Consider the following 21,356-nt stretch of genomic DNA (forward strand, 5'->3'; position numbering starts at 1 on the left):
ATTCATTCTTCACTTCACTTCTTCATTATGGGGCAATACAATTCAATAGGTTGTGTTTTATTTTTCAAATGATCGTTCTTCTTTTCCAATTTAAACTGACAAGCACATTGTGTTATGGGAGAATTAGTGTAATAGACGTTTGTGTGTACAAACAAATTACAAAATCATCTTCAAAGCAGTTTACAGTGGGTATATTGATTTATAAACTTCTTCACAAATCAGCCGCTTGTTACAGGCTAATCGTGAGAACGCAGCAATCAGCTTAAAGGGGATGTTTTCATAGCTGTAAAATATTTTATGCAGAACCGAATTTATTATAACACGTTACCTTTAAATTATTGCATGGCCTTAATAGTAGGAAACTCGTAAGTGTGTGTGTATATATGTATATATATATATATATATATATATAAAAAATCTCCCTTCGTCATCATGACATCTGCGAGAGTGACAGACGGTGACACGCTGTATTTATTTGAAAACAGACAGCTGGCGAATATGGTTGCTTACCCTAAGTAGCGAAAAATGCGTCATTATAAGCACGGCAGCCCGTTTTGCTATTTGAATCCAATTGCAAATACCATGTTTATGATGTGCAGGGATCTAACAACCCGGGATTAGGGCTAGGATCTCTGGATGGCTCTAGCGTTTACATCAAACCGGCAGATGGGAACTGTGTACAGGGGGCAGTTCTCCTACAGGTTGCTTTTCCTGCACTGGCATGTTATCATGCAGAGTTATATTGCCTAATTATTCAGCAATTAGGTGAGTCAGTTGTCACCATTATGTTGGGAGTTGAAGTCCCAATTAACTTTTATTACTTAAAGTTATATCAGTAAAGTAATACCCTTTTATATTTATAGCATGAATAATTATGAATAATTATATATATATATATATATATATATATATATATATATATATATATACACACACACACACATTAATCTGAGCAAAAATCAACATTCATATGCACACTGCATGCCATAAATTAACAATAAACCATGTTGTTTACAGCTAGAGTTTTTATTCTATAAACAGAATATTGAAAAACTCATTTAGAAAATTAGTATAAAGTACTTTACATTGAAGTATTGACATTGAGTAGGTGTCATTCAGTCAAACAGTGCTTGTTATACATACCACTAGTTAGAGCAAACATTCATGTGTCTCATGAAACATCAGCAATACAGACTAATCTTGGCGGTGTACTTTGGGTAGCATGCACTTAGATTCTGCTGTCCGAGGCACACAGTGCAGTATGGCTGGTCAGAAAACTAGCTTTTATATTTGTATTTTAGAAGGGCTGTGATAACATAAGAACTACTATAGGTGCAGCTACATCTAAAGAAAGTCTCTGTGAAGGAGTGTATGCTACCAGGGCAAGTGGTGGCTGGTCCGATACCAATTCAAGAGCCTTGTGGCAACAGCAGTTTCCTCTATAAACAATACTGACAAACTTTAAAAGGTTAATACTTTAGAGAGGAATAACACCATCAGGTTTTCTCCTCTCTTGCCCATTGTGAAGAAGGTAAAATGGTCAAGCAAAACATTTTTTAACAGCAACATTTGTAACAAAAGAAAAAAAAAATGAATGAAGGCAGAAAGTCTGAAAATTGACTCAAATAAAACGGTCAGCATTACTGAGATTCGAGGTGCCAGAAACCCCGATTAGCATTCATTTATGGATCAGAATTTGATAAATTAAAAAATTTAAAGAATAAGCCTCCCGAGAAACCTTAAAAAACAAAAACTGCTCATTTGCCAAGTCAATGAAATCCCATTCATTCAATTTGCCCTCAATAATTGAAGACCGACTCGATTACTTATTTATCCCTCCCTGACGTTCAGTCACAAGAAACCCTTTGACATGCTACCCACTAACACTCCAGATACTGCTAACGTTATTCACAGTAGTCGATTTGGTACATGAGAATCCAGCACTGGTGAACGGCACATGGCTTTTTAAATTCTTGCTCGTTTTCTATGCGAGTATGGAGTAGTTTGTGAAAGGGCTGTCATGTGCAGACAGGCAGAGACTCCGCACAGGGGCTGCTGCTGCTACTGCTGCTCTGTTCTCTCCATGTCTGATGCAGGTGCTGCAGATACTCGAAAGCCCGGACGCTCACATTCAGAGCGGGATGCACTTTGCGAAGGTTGGATTCACCTATCAGAGACAGACCACAGATCCCGAAGTAGGCATGCAGCGCATCTGAAATAGACAAGTGGAAAACACTGAAGGGCAGGTCAGACTTCAGCAGGCAGGAACCAACAGACATGAAAAACTAGGTCAGCTAAGAAATGCACATTGGGGTTTACTGTGTGGTTAAATGTACACACTCCACTGATTTATTTATTATTCTTTTACCATGGATGGCATTTCACTGAGAATTATGCCCTTCTTTTAGTTTCAAACCCATAACATACTTCATATAATAAAATACATTTTTTCCCTACGTGATCATATCATTTATAATTTAAAATGAGCACTTTTTCTGAATCACATACCTAATAAAATGACTCCCAGGACCACATGACCACAATATTACATTGCGAGTAACATGTACTTGGTTTTGAAATCATAACCAATGACAGATATCAAACATTTGCACAACGATAAGGTATTCGCTTTTAAGAACTTTATTTAGTCTACAAGTTGAAATACAATTAGAGCTTGCCTTATAATAAATAACCGAGAAAATGCCTGTAACACTTATCACGATTCTGGTGTTTTGAGTTGATCTTTGCTGAAAAGAAAAAAAAGGCTATGCACTACCATCTCTTTCAAAATTCTATGGGGGAGCCATTGAAAGTGTAGTAGACACATGGGCAGTACAGTGCTCAACAATGTACAAAATATAGTTATAACAATTAACATAAAATCAATACTTCTCAGACGAGAGGTCAGAAAGGTCTTGTTATTCCTCTTATTAGTATCAGCGGGGTTTTTAATGAATACAACCTAGAACTCTTAACATAATGACAAAAGGGTCGAGACGGGCACGGCTGGAAAAGACCATCCATCTGGGTCTTTAATTATTTAATTGAATCTGCTGATCTAATTGAATAATTCAGGGGATGTTTCGAGAAAACTCCTGAAAATTAATGAATGCTCAAGACTGCAGATTAGTACCATTTGGTAAGACCAGTTTATTTCTTTGTTTTTTGTTTTAAGTTCCCAATGCCTGGGCTCCAGTTCATGTAACGTGAACCAGTTCCTCTCAAATGTCCTTAGCCCATCTCAAACAATGAACCCCGTGAATAAAAGATACGTCGTCTCTTTTAAAGTCGGATTTACTTTATGGTTATAGTTGACAGACACAACCATACACAAAATTACACTATTCACCATAATGTGCACACCATGTAATCTTACCTGGGTGGCTGTCGGGCCATTTAGCAAAACCCCCAACTAGACGATCCTGAGTTGACAAGATGTAGTTGCGGTTCTTTTCAAAGTTTGTATACTGGAAAACCTCTAGGAGCTAAGAGAGAGAGAGTTGGGATTTACCAAGTATATAAATCACAGAATCAGTGGTCATGAAAACCTGAAACAGGCAATACATTTCACTGTGTTGGATGTTAGCAGCATCCTAGTTGATTACAATACTAGGCAGACCATCATTACTTAGTAGGGGTGTAGGAGACATGACAATAGTTAATTGTGTGGCTGAATCTATCCTTTAACTGCTGGTATGACTAAGTGTTTTCTTTATTTTTTTCACAGGAATCTCCAAAACAAAATAAACACTTATAAAATAATTCCACTCTCATTGTGTCTTATCAAAACATACAATTACACGAGGGGAAATATTGAAATACATTTACAGCCACAAGGAACTATTGTGATCATGACCCCAACCAGTTTGCTGAGTGGTTTGATTTCAATTGTGAATCTCAACATTGTGACAATGTGCTTCATATAAGGTTCAGACTAATTAATCTAGGATCACTAAGTAAAGAGTCCCTTAATTATTAACCTTTAGATAGTGATTTATTATGAAGGGAAGCATTGTAGACAAAATTATGCAATCGATAAAGAGATAACAAATGTTTGTGTTCTTGTTTTCTAAATAAAGTTTCATTTTTTCACTACAACAACCATTGTGTAATAGGCTATTAAAGTACTGGACTGACAAGAGCTACTGACAGTTGCCAATAAACTTTTACATTAAAATGAACCACCTTAATATATTTTACCTCAAGGGTAGCTCCAACCCAGAAGGAGTAACATGTATCTACAGGTTTATTAGGTCGTCCATGAAAACCATTTTGCTGTCTCATGATGCACCATCTCCTTATCCTGTTCAGCTCTTTTTCGGTGAAGATCTCCTCTAGTTTACCCATGAGACAGAGGGTGGCGATGGCACAGAATGTAGATCCACCTGAACAAATCAATGACACTATTGTTAGTTTTAATTATAATGCGTGTCTCTGCAAGTATCCGGCTTCTCCAATCAACCACTTCACTGCATTACTGCACACGCATCTGTCACAGGTTACACAAAAGTAATAAAACAATATATTATTCAAATGATTAATTTTTCTTCCCATCATGACTGATTAAGCAACACAGACGCGACTCCCACCTTACAGTAATAAAGCGGTCATTGCGATTACGACACTTTTAGCATTCCGTAAACCACAGTGTACGTCTGTTTTTATATTAATTACATTTTGTTGTGTGCGTGCGTTGTGTGCTATCCTTTTTGTTTTAGAGATAATCAGTTATGCCCTTGTCCATGGAATAATCAGAATAACCTTCCTTAGCATATAACTATGCAAAATCTAGCGCTGTAATGTCTAGTGAAAAAACATCTGCATGGGTTCCAAAACAAAAGAGTAAAAACATTTGCATTAACTGACTGTAAACAATATTTTCGGTTTAAAGGTCAGCTGAGGAGTATTTCTTTAAAATCTATTTCCTTATAGTAGTATTGGCCTGCTTTATTGTATTATGGGGCTCAGCTTTTAATTATTAACAAATAGAAAAATTACACCCTGCTGAAGTGTTACTGAAGACACATATACATCGCTGCTTCTAGGCCACTTTGGAGCATAATTTTGTGTTTTTCTCCAGGTATAAAACCTTCCATAATTACCAAATAAACTCAAAACTCACTGTTGTCCATTTTATTGGGATGAGAAGCCCAATCATGGGTCCCTTATAAAAAGCTTACCCTCCTTAAAAAAACAACATGCAACTAATTACTTCTGAGAAGAAAATCCCCAGAAGACACATGTCCAGACAGATGTACTAGAGCTATGATTTACTCATCTACTGGGGTATAATCTAGTCTGTCTTCAAATCTTAGAAGCTAGCATGAACGGTCAACAATTTTTTTTTTATCTACAAACATACATATATAAATGCCTTGCCCAAATACATATGTATTGTCTATTAATAATATATGAATATTTAATGAAGGAATAAAACACCAAATTATGCAGCTGTACTTACCATGCGATTCCAGTCCAGCTCCCTGGGCAACACCATTATCATATGACTATATATAAAGGAAAAGCAACACATTAGAATATTGTGGGTATAACAGAATTAGAAAATCAGCATAGCTGGTATGAGCATTGTCTGCTTCAAATTGTACCCCTATTGTCACAAAAGTAGAACAAATATAAGGATATGCCAGTTACTATTTGTCATGTGATCAGGGTTAGGATCGTTTCCAATTCCCTTTTTCAGACCCACTGCAAATTCCAATTCCAATTATTTTTGCCACTGACATAATTGGCTCAACTGGAATTGGAATTTAATTGAGGAAGAAATTACAATTAGAATTGGAATGGAAAACCTGGAATTGACCCCAACCCTGCCTGGGATACATTATTGTTTCTATTCTCCATTTTCATTAGTGTTAACTGAGAAGTTACTTAATACTTTCCAAATATTATATTGTTAGTGCAATTAAGCATGCAAAAACAAAAAAATGTTTTTACTGTGGAACCATTACTTCAGTCACTGCTACAGAAACACTTCTCAAGGGCCACACAAGTGCAGAGATAGTTTGCTAGGAAACTGGCATCTCTATCACTATTTTATGAATATTTGGAATCCAACAATGCCTCCATTCTAAATTACAGCATTTATTTCTGACTTTTACAGAGTATGAATAAAATATTAACCTAAAGGGGAAATTTTATAAATAAACCAATAAAATTAATCTTCTATGATAAAGGAAATATTGGAAACTGCATATTATAAAAACTTACGAAGAATTTGACTGGTACCATTTATCACACAATTAATAAAATCCAATATTACAGAACCTTGATTACTACAGGTTGCTTCTATTGCTTTGTATTATTCTAACGATGTTAAATAATGTAAAGGTTGAGCTCTGGTCCTGAAAGAGACATTTTTGTTTTAGCCGATAATCTTTGTCTAGAAATGCTCTACAGGAACAGCTGTGAATCCTAGATCTCACATAAAACCCAGATGGGAGATCTTGTCACAGTGCCATTTGCCACTAAGCCACACTAAATTACCACTCTTAATACCTCCACTATCAAAGACTGCTAAAAAATGTTCTTGCTTCATAAATTTGGAACACTCTAATTACCAAGATGATCCACTGTGTTATTTTCTAATTCCATTTTAAATGACTCGATTTATATAAAGAACACATCTTCAAATGTTAGTTTCAAGTCATCAACAAATAATCTATCCATTAAGTAAATAAAGGGAAAATAAACTAGGTACTTAATTTATCCACATTAAAACATGGAAGATGGGCTCCTCTTATATTACCATCTTTCAGATGCAACTGGTGAATATGTAAACATTTCAGATTGACAATAAATAGCAAAACCAGCTTAGGGTCAAGATGGGACCAAAAATGAATCAGTAAGAGGATTATCACCCTATGGGGCCTTCTGTTCCCTAATGTTTGTCCAGACTATTTATAGATCTCTCAGAATAACCAAGAGATTATTACTTTGGGAATAGTCAAATTACTAACCCAGGCTTTCCACTCAATTCAGGGTTCCATTTTCCATGATTTACCAGGATAATTTCCATTATTTACCTTGAAAAAAACATTTAGTTTGAACTTTACATTTTCTATATCGCAAGATATTTTCCCATTTGACATACTCAGTCAATGCTTAAAAATAACATTAACAATGTGCATAATAACAGTCAGTGTGCATAATCATCATATTTGTATGCAGATTAACTGCTGCCATTACTAAAGGTCTCAGTAAATAGTACTATGTAAGGTGCATGTTACTGAACTGATGCCAATACTAAATCTCTCCACCCTACCTAACTACTTCAAAAGTACAGTAAGTGAGTCATTCCATGTCAAATGAACACAGAAAAGTGGATTTCAACCCTCATTATCTCAGATTTATTAAATTGATTTTATAGTTAGATGCAACTATGGAAGCACTCCTGCAATATTTTGTAGAAAATAATTAATCTCCAAGAATTAAACTAATTGATGACACATATTTAATGCTTTAATTTCCTAGAATTCATACAGTTTTCACTAAATATAGCCCCCAACATCCGATCTAAACCCAACATCAAATCTGGTGGGTGAGGGTAACCGGGGAACTCTTAATGTTGAGCCCTGTCCTGATAAGGTGAGGAACCAAAATAACTGGTTTAAGTCTACCACCCTTAAAGTCCACAACCAATCTCACTTTTATGGACAGTAGAAACAATACAAGTATGAACTGATGCAATCATTAGTTGGTTAGTCAATGTTGGTTTATCTTAGACATTCTACATACATTTGAGCCATGTCCTTTTAACTAATAAAGGAAGGAACTTCAGTCCTGTAGCATTTTGTGTGCAAAGTTTAATAAACAAAAAACAATCAAAGAGTTTCACCAAGTGTTTTAAAAGATTTTTAAAAGAAAATAAAGCTAAACATAAGGTTACAAACACTACGCAATCAGTGGCAAAATCCACTTCCACTTTAGTGTAGCCCACCTGAATGAGGCAACGTTAGCTAGACACATTATTTTACTCGATTTGTTTTTGGAAATATGTAATTTTTTCCCTCTGTCTTTTCCAGGTTCAAAACATTTTTGACCATTTTCCCTGACTTTTCCATGACTTTCCAGGTCAATGTTCTTTTCCCTGACTTTCCAGGTTTTTCCATGACCGTGGGCACCCTGTAACCACACTGGACAAGCTCAGAATTCCTAGAATACAGTACTTTTCAGTTTTCATTAACACACAGGTTAATAATGGAGAATCGAACACTACATACAAAATAACTTAAAATCATTTCTGGATGTATAACACATTAAAATGAAAGCTTAAGGAGGGGACATTCTGGTCCCAACAATAAAATGATCACATGATATTTAAAAAATATTTGAATATACTTAGCTTATTCCTGCAGTGATATAGCAGATAAGCACTGTGACACATAACATGCTATTAAAATACTGATTTTGCTCTTGACCATGTTGCTTATATTGTGGTTATGTTTCTCACATTTAAATACAACAGTCAATGAATTAAAATTAAAATTAAAATATTCAGCCATTTATTAAATCATAATAGGCACAGCCAGCGAGAATGATGAAAACTTGGTGGTGGGTTCAGGGGCATGCTTCCCCCGAACAATTACAATCCAAAAGCCGAGAGAAATTGTTCTGCACTTGGAAAACTCCATTCAAACTATTGAACAAGTACAACATATACATTAATAGTATAATTAATAATTAATAGTCAAACAATAATCCAGCTGGAACATAGGGTCTTACACCCTTTGACGGATGAAGAATATTTCTATTACATAATTTTCAAGTGTGACTGAATGAGCAGTTTATATATAAACTTCTTCACTCCAGTTTGCCTTTTTTCTCTCCTTCCCTGTCTAGCATCTAAGCCTTCGAATACCCACCTCACCCTCCAAATCTGCTCAAAAGTAGTACTTCCTGTTTTGGAATGATACATCTCAGATACAATGTAACACAAACAGCATGTGATTAGCCTGTCATTTAAACCAGACACTGTGGAAAAGCAGAAGTGAAATAAAAGAAAAAAAGAGTAAGGCCTGCTAGAGGTAATTGCATTTTCCTAGTCTAGAATATCACCTGCTCTTAGGTTACCTGTATTCTCTTATTACTATTGTGAGTCTAGAAATGTTGCCTGGCTATTGTGAGTTGCCGAGTGATTAGAACTTATTATCCAATATGAGAGCAGTGTTCAATGCTCTGAATAAAATGTATCTATTCATATGCTCCGGGATTCACTAGCTGTACTACGGCCATTTGATGGCAGCCTGCAGTAAAAGTATTACCTGCAGACTCTGCCAAAGTGAAATGGATTCCTCCAACTTACCATACTTCTTCTGATGTAATCTATGGCTTTCTTGATGTCCATGCCAGACCAGTCATTAAGCATGTAGCAAATACAAGCAGCGCAGTACACAAACCTCATGTCATTTTCACTTCCTTCAGGAACAGCATAGAAGCTGAAAAGAAAAGCAGTGCATAAAACAAAGCTCCAAACACGATACTTTAACGCTCTACAAATCTACTTAATCTATGATTCTAATACATTAGGAATATATTGTGAAAATCTACTGCCTCCAGCATGTACATTGTTGTCCAGAACCTATGTATACAAAAATGCATGTCATTTAGCAGCCATGTTGGATCTGAAAATAAGTGAAAAATATACGCATCAGCAGTTTGTAAGGATGTGATTTAGTCATCATCAGGGCAGTCCTCAAAGATAACCGGATATGAATTCGCAGCTGTAAATTCATTAATCCTGGGACAATCAATTTAGATGTACTTAGTTCACAGATGTAGAAATAGAATTATGGAGGAGGCAGAGGATAAATTAAGTCCAGACCGGCTTATATAAAAAATAAAAAAATAAAAACACCTGCCACGTACTGCATACAACTTCTACTCTCAAACTGTTGCAATTATATGAATTCAATCACTGACAAATATACAATGAGTATTTAAGAGAATGTGGGTGAGACCAGGCACTTGTCTGAATGTACTTACAGATAAAACAGAGATTTTAGTAAACAGAACAATAAAAACTACACAGCAAAGTCTGCTGTTGCTTCTGCCGATGGAACCATCACAGACAACAAATATTCACAAGATGTTCTCTTTGTGCCTTTCAATTGATAATCCATATTTAATCTGTATTTTAGCTTCAGCTATTTTGTTAATAGTTGTTACTAACATTCAGAAAATATCTCTTTGAACCTTGAATTTCTGACTATAAAATGGATGTATAGACTAACTATTGTATCACATACCAAGTATCTACAAAAAGGAGAACAAGACCTGGACAAGCTTATATTTGTAACCGATTACTGTGTATTATCAGAGGCTGAGGCTCCCTACCTGCCATCCTTCAACTGCAACGCTTTCAGGCCCACCAGACAGGCCTCCTTATTCACTCTGCTCAGATCATCTCCCAGGATGATCAGGCAGGCAAGTCCTGTGTAGGTCATCGCAACATGGCCACTGTCAAATGGATGATCTGTGCCAGGGCCCTGTGACAGAGACACAATTTACACAATTTAACACAACATATATTTGTATAAGGTCTTCTGTCTTACGTTTGTTGTTCCAGCAAATTACGGCATTAGAAATGCTTTCATATCCATTCCAAAACTTTCACTTTCCATGAGTTTCAACTATGGGGAGATATCTAGGGCTATTTCCCTGTGTGACCAAGCATTGCTGCAAAATGTTACATTCAACAAAAGGGAAAGGCTTCATGCAGGCTGACAATATTTTAATTTCTAACCTTGGATGGATTGTACGGAACCCCCAGATGTGAAGACCCTCGAAATCCACAACGTCCCAGATTTGATTCTGAAATCAGACAGACAAGAATGTTAACACCCTTAGTGAATTGTATCTCTTAAAATGTAAGAGAAAAATTACAGCCATTAGTACCCTGACAATAAACCTGCAATAAACACTTGTTGATACTTTAGCAAAGGACAGTTCAAGACCAGATATTGATCTAACGATAAGAAGATTATAAGTGTGTAGTTCACAATTAATGTGTTGTGTAATGCAAATAAAACAAAACAGTGTCTGTGGCATGCACGCAAACACACAATTCACCATTCCTCAAATCACAAATTTCTGAAACGCTCCTGTCAAGAAACAGAACTATAAAGGTCTATGCTGCCATCAAGTGGTTAGAATTTGTAGAAGATGTAGGCTACATACATTTTTCCAGTGTTTTGACACATTCGGAGTATGTATATTCATTTTACAAGGAGTTTGTTAATGAAATCAGTGAATTGTGTGTATTTGGAAAGAAAATGGTATGCTTTTTTTCACAACACAAAGTCAAAGGGCAATGAAACAAAATTGTTCAATGTTTCATGGATATTGATCTCATGATTCACCCCTGAACGTTCCTCATTAAACTTTCACTCCCTCCACAGGAATGACAGCCTGGGACCACTTCATTAATAATGAAAAAGTGTAAATTGCATAAAAAGTAATGGCCTACTGAAGATGATTTTGAGTATACGACTAGTCGCTGCGGTAATTGATGGTCTTCGCATCATTAAAAGCCACTAGATCTTAAAGAAAGTGCAATCATCTCCATTTCCAGTGCTTTATGATACCACAATACAAACCTCCCAACGGGAAGACAACAACTGATAATAGTGAGGTTTTAAAAGGCACTTATGAAAAAATGTAATAAAAGTAAAACTCACTGTCTTCAGTGGGAAGGACTTGTAATGAATAGACCCATTCTATTAAGCTAGCCTTATCCACAACATCCAAGGAATCGAGTACATCCAGGCCAGAAAGTGCAAAAAACACAATAGTCAACCTGCACAAAAACAATTTAGGAATATTACAGCAGCTTTAAATTGAAAATGCAAACCCTTTTACATGTTACAAAGTACTAGCTGTATTTTCTACCTTACAAATCGTATATATGCATTTACAATACGGCTCAATTAGCAGTCGAATAGCGGTTTAAACATATGGGGGCATGCAAGGCTAATTGCAAGTATGTGATAAAATAAAATAAATAAATAATCCAGTATATTTTTTGTTTGTTTACTTTTCTTTGCCCGTATAAACATATCCTACTACAGATTACATCTCTACAAGGCTTTTTAATTGCAAATTTTAACATGATAACTAACTGGGTTGCAGTATAATTTAAGCGAGAGGAAGCCAACAGAAATGACAAGTTTTCTTCACAAAAATTGACATTTCATTCGAATACATGATTGATTTAACGAATTAACACGTTATATCACTTTTTCTAGTCGTATAATATGCTAAAGCAGCTATATCTATTTTCGTATCGTTTCTAGAGTTTGTTTTTTAAATCAATAAAGCTGCCAGGCATATGACAGCATAGCACAATGTTGGCAGTGTTATAACTGTATCACAAACATCTTCGTAAGGGACTGAATCAACTTCCCGTAATGATCATCACATGTAAAGATATACAAACACACATATTTGACTATTTAGTCTTTCGTATTATTTTTGCAATTATTAAAATAATCATAAATCTGAAGGGGGGGGGGCAGGAACGGGCATACTAGGCTACATGCAGCAGGAAGCTTGAATGAGAGCCGTACATGATACACAATCGATGAGTTTGTGATGGAGTAATGAATATATATATATATATATATATATATATATATATATATACGTATTTATTTGTAGGATTTACCTGCTGGTTTCCAGTGAGGAGTATCTCTCCGGTAAGACCTGTAAGCATCTCTGAAAAAATTTAACATGCCGGTCTTTGAGAAAGTCGATTTGCTCAAATTCTTCCAGCGGATTCTCGTCTTCCGCCATCTTTGTGCCTCTAACACTTCCGTGAACGTCACTTCCGCGTAAATAAATGCCAGCTGCCCACCCCCCGCAGATACACTGAGGACCTGCTGCAGGGGGCTGTGTGAAGTTAAATAAAAACTATATAAAACATACATTTATACCATCTTGTTGCATGAACTGAAAACGAAGTTCTACAATCTATGGGTTACCTTTGCATATTGATAGAGAGATGGTGGGTTTTGAAAAGCCTATTGTCCACATGTGCACTGGTTAATTTTCATTTTTTATTTCCTGAAAAGTTTTGAAATTGAAGTTTGATATATATATATATATATATATATATATATATATATATATAAAAGCTATATGGATTATTATACCAAATACTACTAATATGTTATGGAAAAATGTATTTATTAATTACTACCAACATTTAAGTGCCAAATTATGTGTTTATGATAAATATTATATAGTGTGATTGTTCACATTGAGTAAAATTAGCTGTGATTCTTCCTGGTAGTTTCAAGTACTGTACAGTGATTAGTAAACATCTGAAAAACACTGGCACAAGAATAAACATAACAGATACAATTAAATCATTGTAATATTTTTAATTACATGTTTCTTATTTTCAGAGCTGATCTTATAGCTTTAAGTTTGGTATTTCCAGGTGAGTAATCAATTTCAAGACATCAACTTTCCTTCTTTTCAGCATACCAAAATAAACTAATTTGATCTCATAAAAGTAAAAAAAAAGAGGCAATTGGTTCTGAAGCAGGGACTCCTCACGGTAAGCAATTCAAAGGTCTGGGAGGAAGTTCATGCATCTTATATGTTGGATTTAGCTGATTGATAGGTGGGCTGAATGTTTAACAGAATCATATGGGTACGACAAGAATAGTCTCTGCTCCTTGTCTTTCACACCACACTGTCCAAGGAGTAACATTATATACAGAATAAAGGAGCTGTGATCTCTCTCTCCCCTGCTCCCCTTCTTTTATGCTGTCTTTGTAGGATTGATCTATTTGACATATGGGTTGGACATCAAATAGAATAGTGAATACCAAAAAGTGCAAAGGAAACTGGTGCAACCTTTCAGCGGTTTTATTTTTTCCAATTGGACATAACTACTTATTGTGACATTGAACTTGACCTCTAGTAAGTAAATAAGTAATAATAAACAACAAAATAATCACACATATTATATTTTATTAGAGAAAAACAATACAGTAAAAAAAAATGTTCATGGTCTATGATTTACAAAAAACGTATGTAAAAATAAATAACATAACGGGATCTTGGATGTATGCTGTGCCTTGAGATAAGGCTGGTTATAACCCTTGTCTCCAGCTTGGTACAGCCCTGTGAAAGAAATCATGACTTAATTAAGCAAGAAAGCATATATTTGTAGATTGGACAATTGTTATAGAGGTTATGTAAGCAAATGTACCTATGAGGCATATTTAACAAGGGTCCTCCTCCTGTTGGGCCGATCTCTTTGGTGCGCTCTTCCCACCCTTTAGTGGGATTCCAAAGCCTTGAAGGATCTCTGCTGATGTGCACTTCAACCTGCAGATACAGGATTCATCAGAGATGTACAAACCCTTGACCTCTGTGGGGATACGTTTGTAAAAACACTGAAAACCATGGAAAGGTATGCCATCTTCCAATTGTCACCTTCTCCTTCAGCTTGGCAAGCCGCTTCTCGCGCTCAGCTTCCTCCTGTTCCTTTGCTTGTTTTTCCTGTAGCTTGCTCTCTAATTTGGAGAAATCCTGAGGAAGAAACACATTGGTGGGAAATTTCCCTTTTTCATAGTTCAAAATGAAAATACACTACATCTGTGAACAGATACACAGTAATTAAAACAATCAGACCAACAAATCATTAGTTTCAGTTGGTGGCGGTTTGCATTCCATAAAGTGAGCCCCTTCGCTGTAATTCAGAACAACAGGGGATTCTGTTTTGCATGAATTGAACCCCCTCTAATTATTTTCCCAGTTGGAAAGAAAAGTCACTTATCATGTTAGGGGGTTGATGAAACCTGTATTAACACCAGGATTTAATTTGCCAGTCCCTACATTGATTGAGTAACAACACAAGACCGCTGGTTGAGTTGGCTTTATATGGTTTTCTTTATGGAAATTCAAAGAGCATCATTAACACTTACTCGCTTCTGAAACTTCACAATCTCCCTGGCAGCCTGTCTCCTCTTCTCCTCCAGCTCCGCCTGTTCCCTCATCAACTTCTCAAGCTGGAGGAGCTCTTCCCGCTCCGTCTTCTGCCGAGTGTATGCTTCCACAGCCAGCTTGACCTCCAGTTGCCTCCTCTGCTCCTCCTTGGCCCTCCTCCTGTTGTAGACCTCCTCCCTGAGCTGCTGCTCCTTCTCCTGGGCCATCTGCAGCTCCTTCTCTCTCTTCCAGGCCTCCAGCCGGGCCTCCTTCTCCCTCTTCTCCTGCTCTTCCTTGCGTCTCCGAGCCTCTGCGCGGGCCAGGCGCTCCCTCTCCAGCTCGCCGGCAGACTTCTCTTTCTGCTTAAGTAGCTCTTCCTTTTCAAGTTGCTTCTTAGCTTTCCACTTGAGTATTGCCTTGATGATGTATAAAAATAAAATAAAAACATTAAACAGAAGTGACCGATATGTTTAGTATGGAAATTTCACTAACTGCTTACTAAAGGGGTATTATAAAAGTCCTACACTTGCGTTTAGATACATGGGACCAAAACACAAGCCCTACCTCTTTTTTCCTTTCTTCAAGGAACAGAAACTCTTGATACCAGTTTTCATGGAGTCTGGTCTCTTCCTCAGTTCTGCCTGGGAGATACATGAGCGCTTCCTTCATGTACACTGGCTTCCCACTGTGCTTTGTCCAGATTTTTAAGAAGTTCTGATGATCATAATCATCCCAGCCGCCCTGGCGCCCTCCTGTCTGCTGCAGGAACTTCTCAAACTCCACCACCTCCACAGGCAGATCCTCCTCCAGAGTTTTGGTAAGTCGAACCTTAGCCACAGCTTTGGGACAGGCCTTTGGAGCAGTAGCCACAGCTAAAGCCCAGGTCACAATCTTCTTTTCAAAAGCAAGGATTTCCTGAGAGCAAATCTTCTCTTCCTTCAAGAGTTCATCGTAACTGGAAAGAAAAATATGAATTTCCAGGTGCAGCTCTGCAATTACAATAGCATTATGCATAATCACCGGCCTAAACTTAGAATACAACTTTTTTTAAGTCCTGGTAAATATCCACTATTATTGTCATGTTGTGAATATAATGACTTGAGTGATTTCATAGATGATTAAGTTAGTGTTGAATAAATACCAGCTGATTCGCCATCGTCAACCCCACTAGTTCTGAATACTGCGTGACTTACATTTGCCGCTGTTCTTCTTTGAAGACATTGATAGAATTTTCAACTTCCTCCATTATTTCCTTTAGTTTCTCAATATCTAAATTAAAATGAATAAGTAAATATTAAATTTGCCGCCACACAACAAAGAAATACATGTTGTCTACATAAAACAATATAGAATTATTTTTAAATAATTTCTCAGTGCCCTCTACTGGAGCACCAACAACAACCCAATACACTTTATGTATCTTAACTTCTGAAGTCAAGCAGGTCAGGCTTGTTTTGCTTCTGGCTGCATATATTGGTAAAGCTCGGAACTTGAATGAAATGCATCACAGTGGTCCATAATAATGCAAACATACAAAAAACGAGCAAGCATGCCATCAAGTACAAATGGACTATAAAATTAATTCAACTGACATACATTCTGGTGTGGGCTTCACGTCCTGCAGCTGTCTTTGGAATCTGTTCACGCTGTTGTGGATTTTGAGAAGCTGCTGCTGCAGTTTAATCTCTGTTAGTGAAGAAATCACATGAGAACAATCATGAAGGACTAGCATCTCAGTTTACAGTTCAAAAGCAGGGCTGGAAATGATTTTCTCGGGATATACAATAAATCCATGTATTAAACAAGCAAAAACAGATTAAAGATGATTTAAAAGCAATTCTAAGGTCAAACATGATTAGGAATCAAATTAAGGAGGTTGATCCAGTTCTGCATCAATATTAGATAAATAATATAGTCACTAAAATGAATTGTTATAATACAGACAGAAATAACAAATAAATAAATAATGTTTGACATGTGAAAGTTTCATAAAGAGCACTATATTTACTAAACCTACGTTCACGTTTCTTGTTATTCACCAGTTTAAGGTCTAGCTCTTCCAGATTTCCGAAGTCTTTTCTGAAATCGTTCTTCTTGTTATAAAGATGCATGTTCTTGTCTTTTTCGAGATTAGCAATCCTGAAAAAAAAAGTTAAACACAAGACTGCATTCATGATGTAGAACCTCATACGTTTGCAACTTAAATCTGTGTAATTAATACAATCTCAATGATGAAGAAAGCTTTTTTGTCTTGTTTAGTAGTCCCTCTCTGCGATCTAGATCATTATGTTCTGCAGTATTGGAAACCAAATACAAGTACATTGAAACACAAGCATTCCCATACACACATTGGTAAAACGAAGATGGATGAAATGAGTTAGTCTGGTTGTGAAAATAATAATATACATATTGCACACTGAACGGATACGCACTGGTTTTTAAGTTTTTCTGCTTCACGCAAGAATTGGCATTTCTTTGCCTGGGCTGCTTTCTCTTTCCAGCTGTGGATATAGAACTCCTGATCAGGACGCCCAGATGTTTGGAACTCTTCATCATTCTGAAAAAACTAAATAAATTGCACATGGCAGGGTTATCTCCAGATTAACGTCATTGGATTTGGCAGAGATCCTTCAAGGATATACTTCGTCATATGCAAATGTTAAACCGTTTTGAATGGCGCTGTATGCTTTATTTTTAGTGTCTGAATGTTGTTTCTCAGACGGGTTTTCCAGTTTCGTTTCATTAACTTTTGCAGCAATCCGTTAAAACATACAGTGATTTCATTAATAGTGAAGTTATTCAATAAGCAATATAAGTTTCTTACCTGATCAACAGTCTCCGCAGACAACGTTGCTAGGGCTGCCATTTGTAATTGAAGTGTGAAACTTTATTCGTCTTCAGGCAAACCTGCTGCGGACAAAACCAGAGCAAGAGGTGTGGGGAGTTGTATTGAAACCACAGATACACAATTAACCTAAAATACCGTTAACACAAAGTTATCGGGATTTGATTTCAAGCATTCCATATTTACTATTAGTTCTTCTTTAACCCTTAATTTATTTTTAGCTGCAAATAGCAAGACAAACTGATCAACTTATATCTCTCTGAAATGACAGGAGAGTGGTCAGCAGATTGTTCTTTACAGTAGATTGTTTTTTTGGCACATGCAGATATATAATAATAATAATAATAATAATAATAATAATAATAATAATAATAATAATAATACATTGTATGGATTAAGACTGATTAATAAACAACATGCAGAATTGAGTTCGAGCTAAAACATTTTTTTAAGTGGGGTAACTATTGTGGACCAGCAGGTGGTGCTATGAAATCAGTTTTTACTACCTGACACTCAAGTAAGACACAAATAAATGTAGTTTTATTGTAATTAACAGATTGCACTCAGTTTAGTTTGCTTGAACTCAGAATCAGAATGTTGTATTACACTTGAGCAACAGAATGTGTTTACATGCTGCTGGTTGTTGCAGATTGAGTTACATTACTTTTCTTACTGTATAGGGAAACGTGTCATATATTAATAATCAGATGGTGATTCATTACATTAAAGGGACATTCATTGATATTAATGGTGGGATTAAGAGGTTTTCTCAGTTTTATTTCAGTAATTTTCTGCAGGATATAATCTGTATTAAAGCAGCATCCCATGTTAAATGGGTGAAGAGGCCCCTTTGTAAATGAGTGCTGGAGCAAGTTTAATTTAATTGGTTACTGTGAGGACAGTTTGTGTTTCCATCCTAATTGCATCTGAAGCCAAATCTCCAAATAACAGTGCACAATCCAATATCTAGTGAAAGACATTTTCTGTCTGTGGTTGTTAAGTCGGCTTTACCCTCACAACATAAACAGCAACGGGTCCCCATGGATTTTAGAGGCTGACAGTAGTAGCGGTTTCCTATTTTCATCTGTACCTCAGCAATCAGGAATGAGAAGGGATTATAGCTGCAGACTGAGGCTCCAGCCCTTGTCTGTCAAACAACAGTTGGACAGCAGTCCTCTCAGACAACAACAGCAACAACACACATTATGCTAAATTTGTAGCTGCTGTGATGCCGGAGAGAGACGGTATTGAACTATTGTGTTTCAGCACCTCTTTAAAAGAGTACCATCTCACACTAACTAATTGCACTCCTTGATTGGCTGTCTGGTGGACTAAAAATAGAAATGAGGACAGAGTGGGCCTGGTGCAGCGTCTGGTCTGATAATTTTGCCAAAATGAGTAGTAGGAGTCTCTGGTCTTCAGAATCTGATTGATTGAATGAAAGGTTTGCAATTCATTCACATGTTGACATATCTGAACACTCACTCAAATACATAAGAATAATTTAGGACATTATTTATGTTTTATAATAAATATGGACAGCATAAGAACATAATGGTACAAAAAGAATAGCAAATGAAGCATAATTTGACAGTTCAAAAATAATTATGCTGCAATGAATCATTGCTTTCAAGAATATATTTTTGAATCATTACTTATCAAAAACAGTTCTCTTCAGCTGCATTCATAACTATATTAATATTTTTTAAATTTAAAATGGAGAATAATAATGACAAATTATAATTTTGTTTTTCTTCCACAAACAACTAAAAACAACTCTTTAATTGTGTTAGAAACCTTATAAATATACATAAAAACAAGGGTGGTTAGTCTGTATAGTTGCTGAAAGGTTAGTCATGTCTCACTGTGAAGCCTCCTGACTTCTGGCACTTGCTTGCTTGATTTCTGAACAGAATGTGACCTGAAACATTGGTATTTTTGTATGTGGATTATCTAATACATTTGGGGTAGTTCAATCTTTAGATACCATATATTCATTTGCTTTTCAGATTATAATCAGGATAGTCTGTTGAAATGTGTAAATGATCCTGTATATTGCCTCAAACCAGCTTGTCAATCAAAAATAACTTAGGTAATAAGTTTGGGCTTTTCCTAGTGAAAGGAATGCATAACTCCCACGTATTGCAACTCCTTCAGTGACAGAAGTGGTTATTATCCCTGTATTAATGTCTATTGATATAATAATCATTGCCTTAAAGCATTACCTTAAAGATCATAAGGAGGCAACATTAATTATAATGTAATGTTTGAAAAATACGTTATTTTCTTTCATTTAAAATTTGAAGACAGCTCAGGTTTGATCATTTTTATGTTTAAATAATGTTTAATCACCTTTTATAAATCAAAAGGCATGTACAATCACAACTATCCCCTTCTGATAAACCAATAATAAACCAAAAAATACTACATAAATATTGCCCTTCCAACCAGAGCAGAACAGCTTATAAATGTGATTTGAAATGAAAATAACATGAATTCCCATTAGGATCAGTCTTGGATTTTTTAAATTATAATAGAATAGAAAATAACTAGGTCATTCCAAAAAGAAAAACCTCAGTAGGGTTTTCTGAATTTCTCAAAGTCAGAGACGTTCTTTAACTTTTAAAGGCTTGTATGTTTTAATGGGGAATGACATCTGGAATAAAAGAGCTTTATAGCGACTATAATGCCATCCATTTTCAGAAAGAAATTCCAAACATTAACAAACAGTAATTCATTGTGTCAGATGAAAAGCAGTGATTTTGCACAGAGACGAACACTATGGGCTGTCTAATGATATATTTTCAGGTGACGTATCTGACACAATAACAGCACTGTAAGTAGGCTAAAACCAGTAGAAGCTGCTTTTTCCTTGGGAAGGTGTCTCTATTAGTGCGTAGTCATATATTAATTATGAGGACAACCTCGAGTCCTAAATGAACATGGAAACAATGTGTAATGCACTATAGTTTACAATATATTGTTTGTCAGCTTAATCAAGAAGAGGAATTTCATCATGTGTCCTTGTATTCTTTCTCTTAGAGGAGAACCTGTGTACCTGAGTCTATATTAATAAGTAAAAAGCAGTTTTACATAAACATGCTGTACACAAAGTTGCCATTCATGGACATTTAACATGCATGATTCATTGGTACTTAAAACAACTGGGTCAGTGAAGTAGGTTGCAGCAAAGAAAAAAACAAACACATTAACACATTTTATATTTTGATAGCGACCTGGAAACCCAAAACAAGCAATTTAGAATTTATATTTATCTGATATGTAAATTAGTGGTCACAATTATGGAACCAGGAAGAATCAACATTAAATCTGAATTGTTATTAACCTACTGAAAAGAAAATGTAACAAAAAGCACATTATATGGGTTCATTGGCAATTTGTGTCTTACATTTTTGGATACTTTACGAAAATGTACTAGAGGTCTGAATCACTAAAATTAATGTATTTTGATGGAACATTAATTGTGCCTAACACTTCCATTGGCCGGAAAACTGCAAATATGTGCAATGTGATATGTAGCTGTGTTACTTTA

General features: G+C 35.9%; 2 protein-coding genes across 3 annotated transcripts; both read right to left on the bottom strand.

Moving 5' to 3' along the window:
- Positions 1 to 1,007: 1,007 nt before the first annotated feature.
- On the bottom strand, positions 1,008 to 12,845 carry pggt1b (protein geranylgeranyltransferase type I, beta subunit). Its single transcript, XM_066711290.1, has 9 exons — positions 12,683 to 12,845; positions 11,697 to 11,815; positions 10,763 to 10,830; positions 10,354 to 10,505; positions 9,323 to 9,455; positions 5,462 to 5,507; positions 4,201 to 4,385; positions 3,377 to 3,485; positions 1,008 to 2,212 (listed from the first exon to the last, which is right to left on the bottom strand). The coding sequence occupies exons 1-9, from the start codon at positions 12,808 to 12,810 to the stop codon at positions 2,019 to 2,021; spliced, it is 1,134 nt and encodes a 377-aa protein (XP_066567387.1). The 5' UTR covers positions 12,811 to 12,845; the 3' UTR covers positions 1,008 to 2,018.
- A 1,133-nt stretch (positions 12,846 to 13,978) lies between these two features.
- Positions 13,979 to 18,130, bottom strand: ccdc112 (coiled-coil domain containing 112). 2 transcript variants are annotated; one of them, XM_066711291.1, is made up of 10 exons: positions 17,783 to 18,130; positions 17,391 to 17,524; positions 16,976 to 17,097; positions 16,555 to 16,644; positions 16,152 to 16,227; positions 15,523 to 15,913; positions 14,958 to 15,374; positions 14,467 to 14,562; positions 14,240 to 14,358; positions 13,979 to 14,151 (listed from the first exon to the last, which is right to left on the bottom strand). In XM_066711291.1, the coding sequence occupies exons 1-10, from the start codon at positions 17,822 to 17,824 to the stop codon at positions 14,121 to 14,123; spliced, it is 1,518 nt and encodes a 505-aa protein (XP_066567388.1). In that variant the 5' UTR covers positions 17,825 to 18,130; the 3' UTR covers positions 13,979 to 14,120. The 2 variants fall into 2 exon arrangements, with proteins under 2 accessions (XP_066567388.1, XP_066567389.1); XM_066711292.1 differs by lacking the exon at positions 17,391 to 17,524 and having other exon boundaries at positions 17,783 to 17,821.
- Positions 18,131 to 21,356: the final 3,226 nt, after the last annotated feature.

Source organism: Amia ocellicauda, chromosome 8 (genome assembly GCF_036373705.1).
Source record: "Amia ocellicauda isolate fAmiCal2 chromosome 8, fAmiCal2.hap1, whole genome shotgun sequence".
Taxonomy (NCBI): domain Eukaryota; kingdom Metazoa; phylum Chordata; class Actinopteri; order Amiiformes; family Amiidae; genus Amia; species Amia ocellicauda.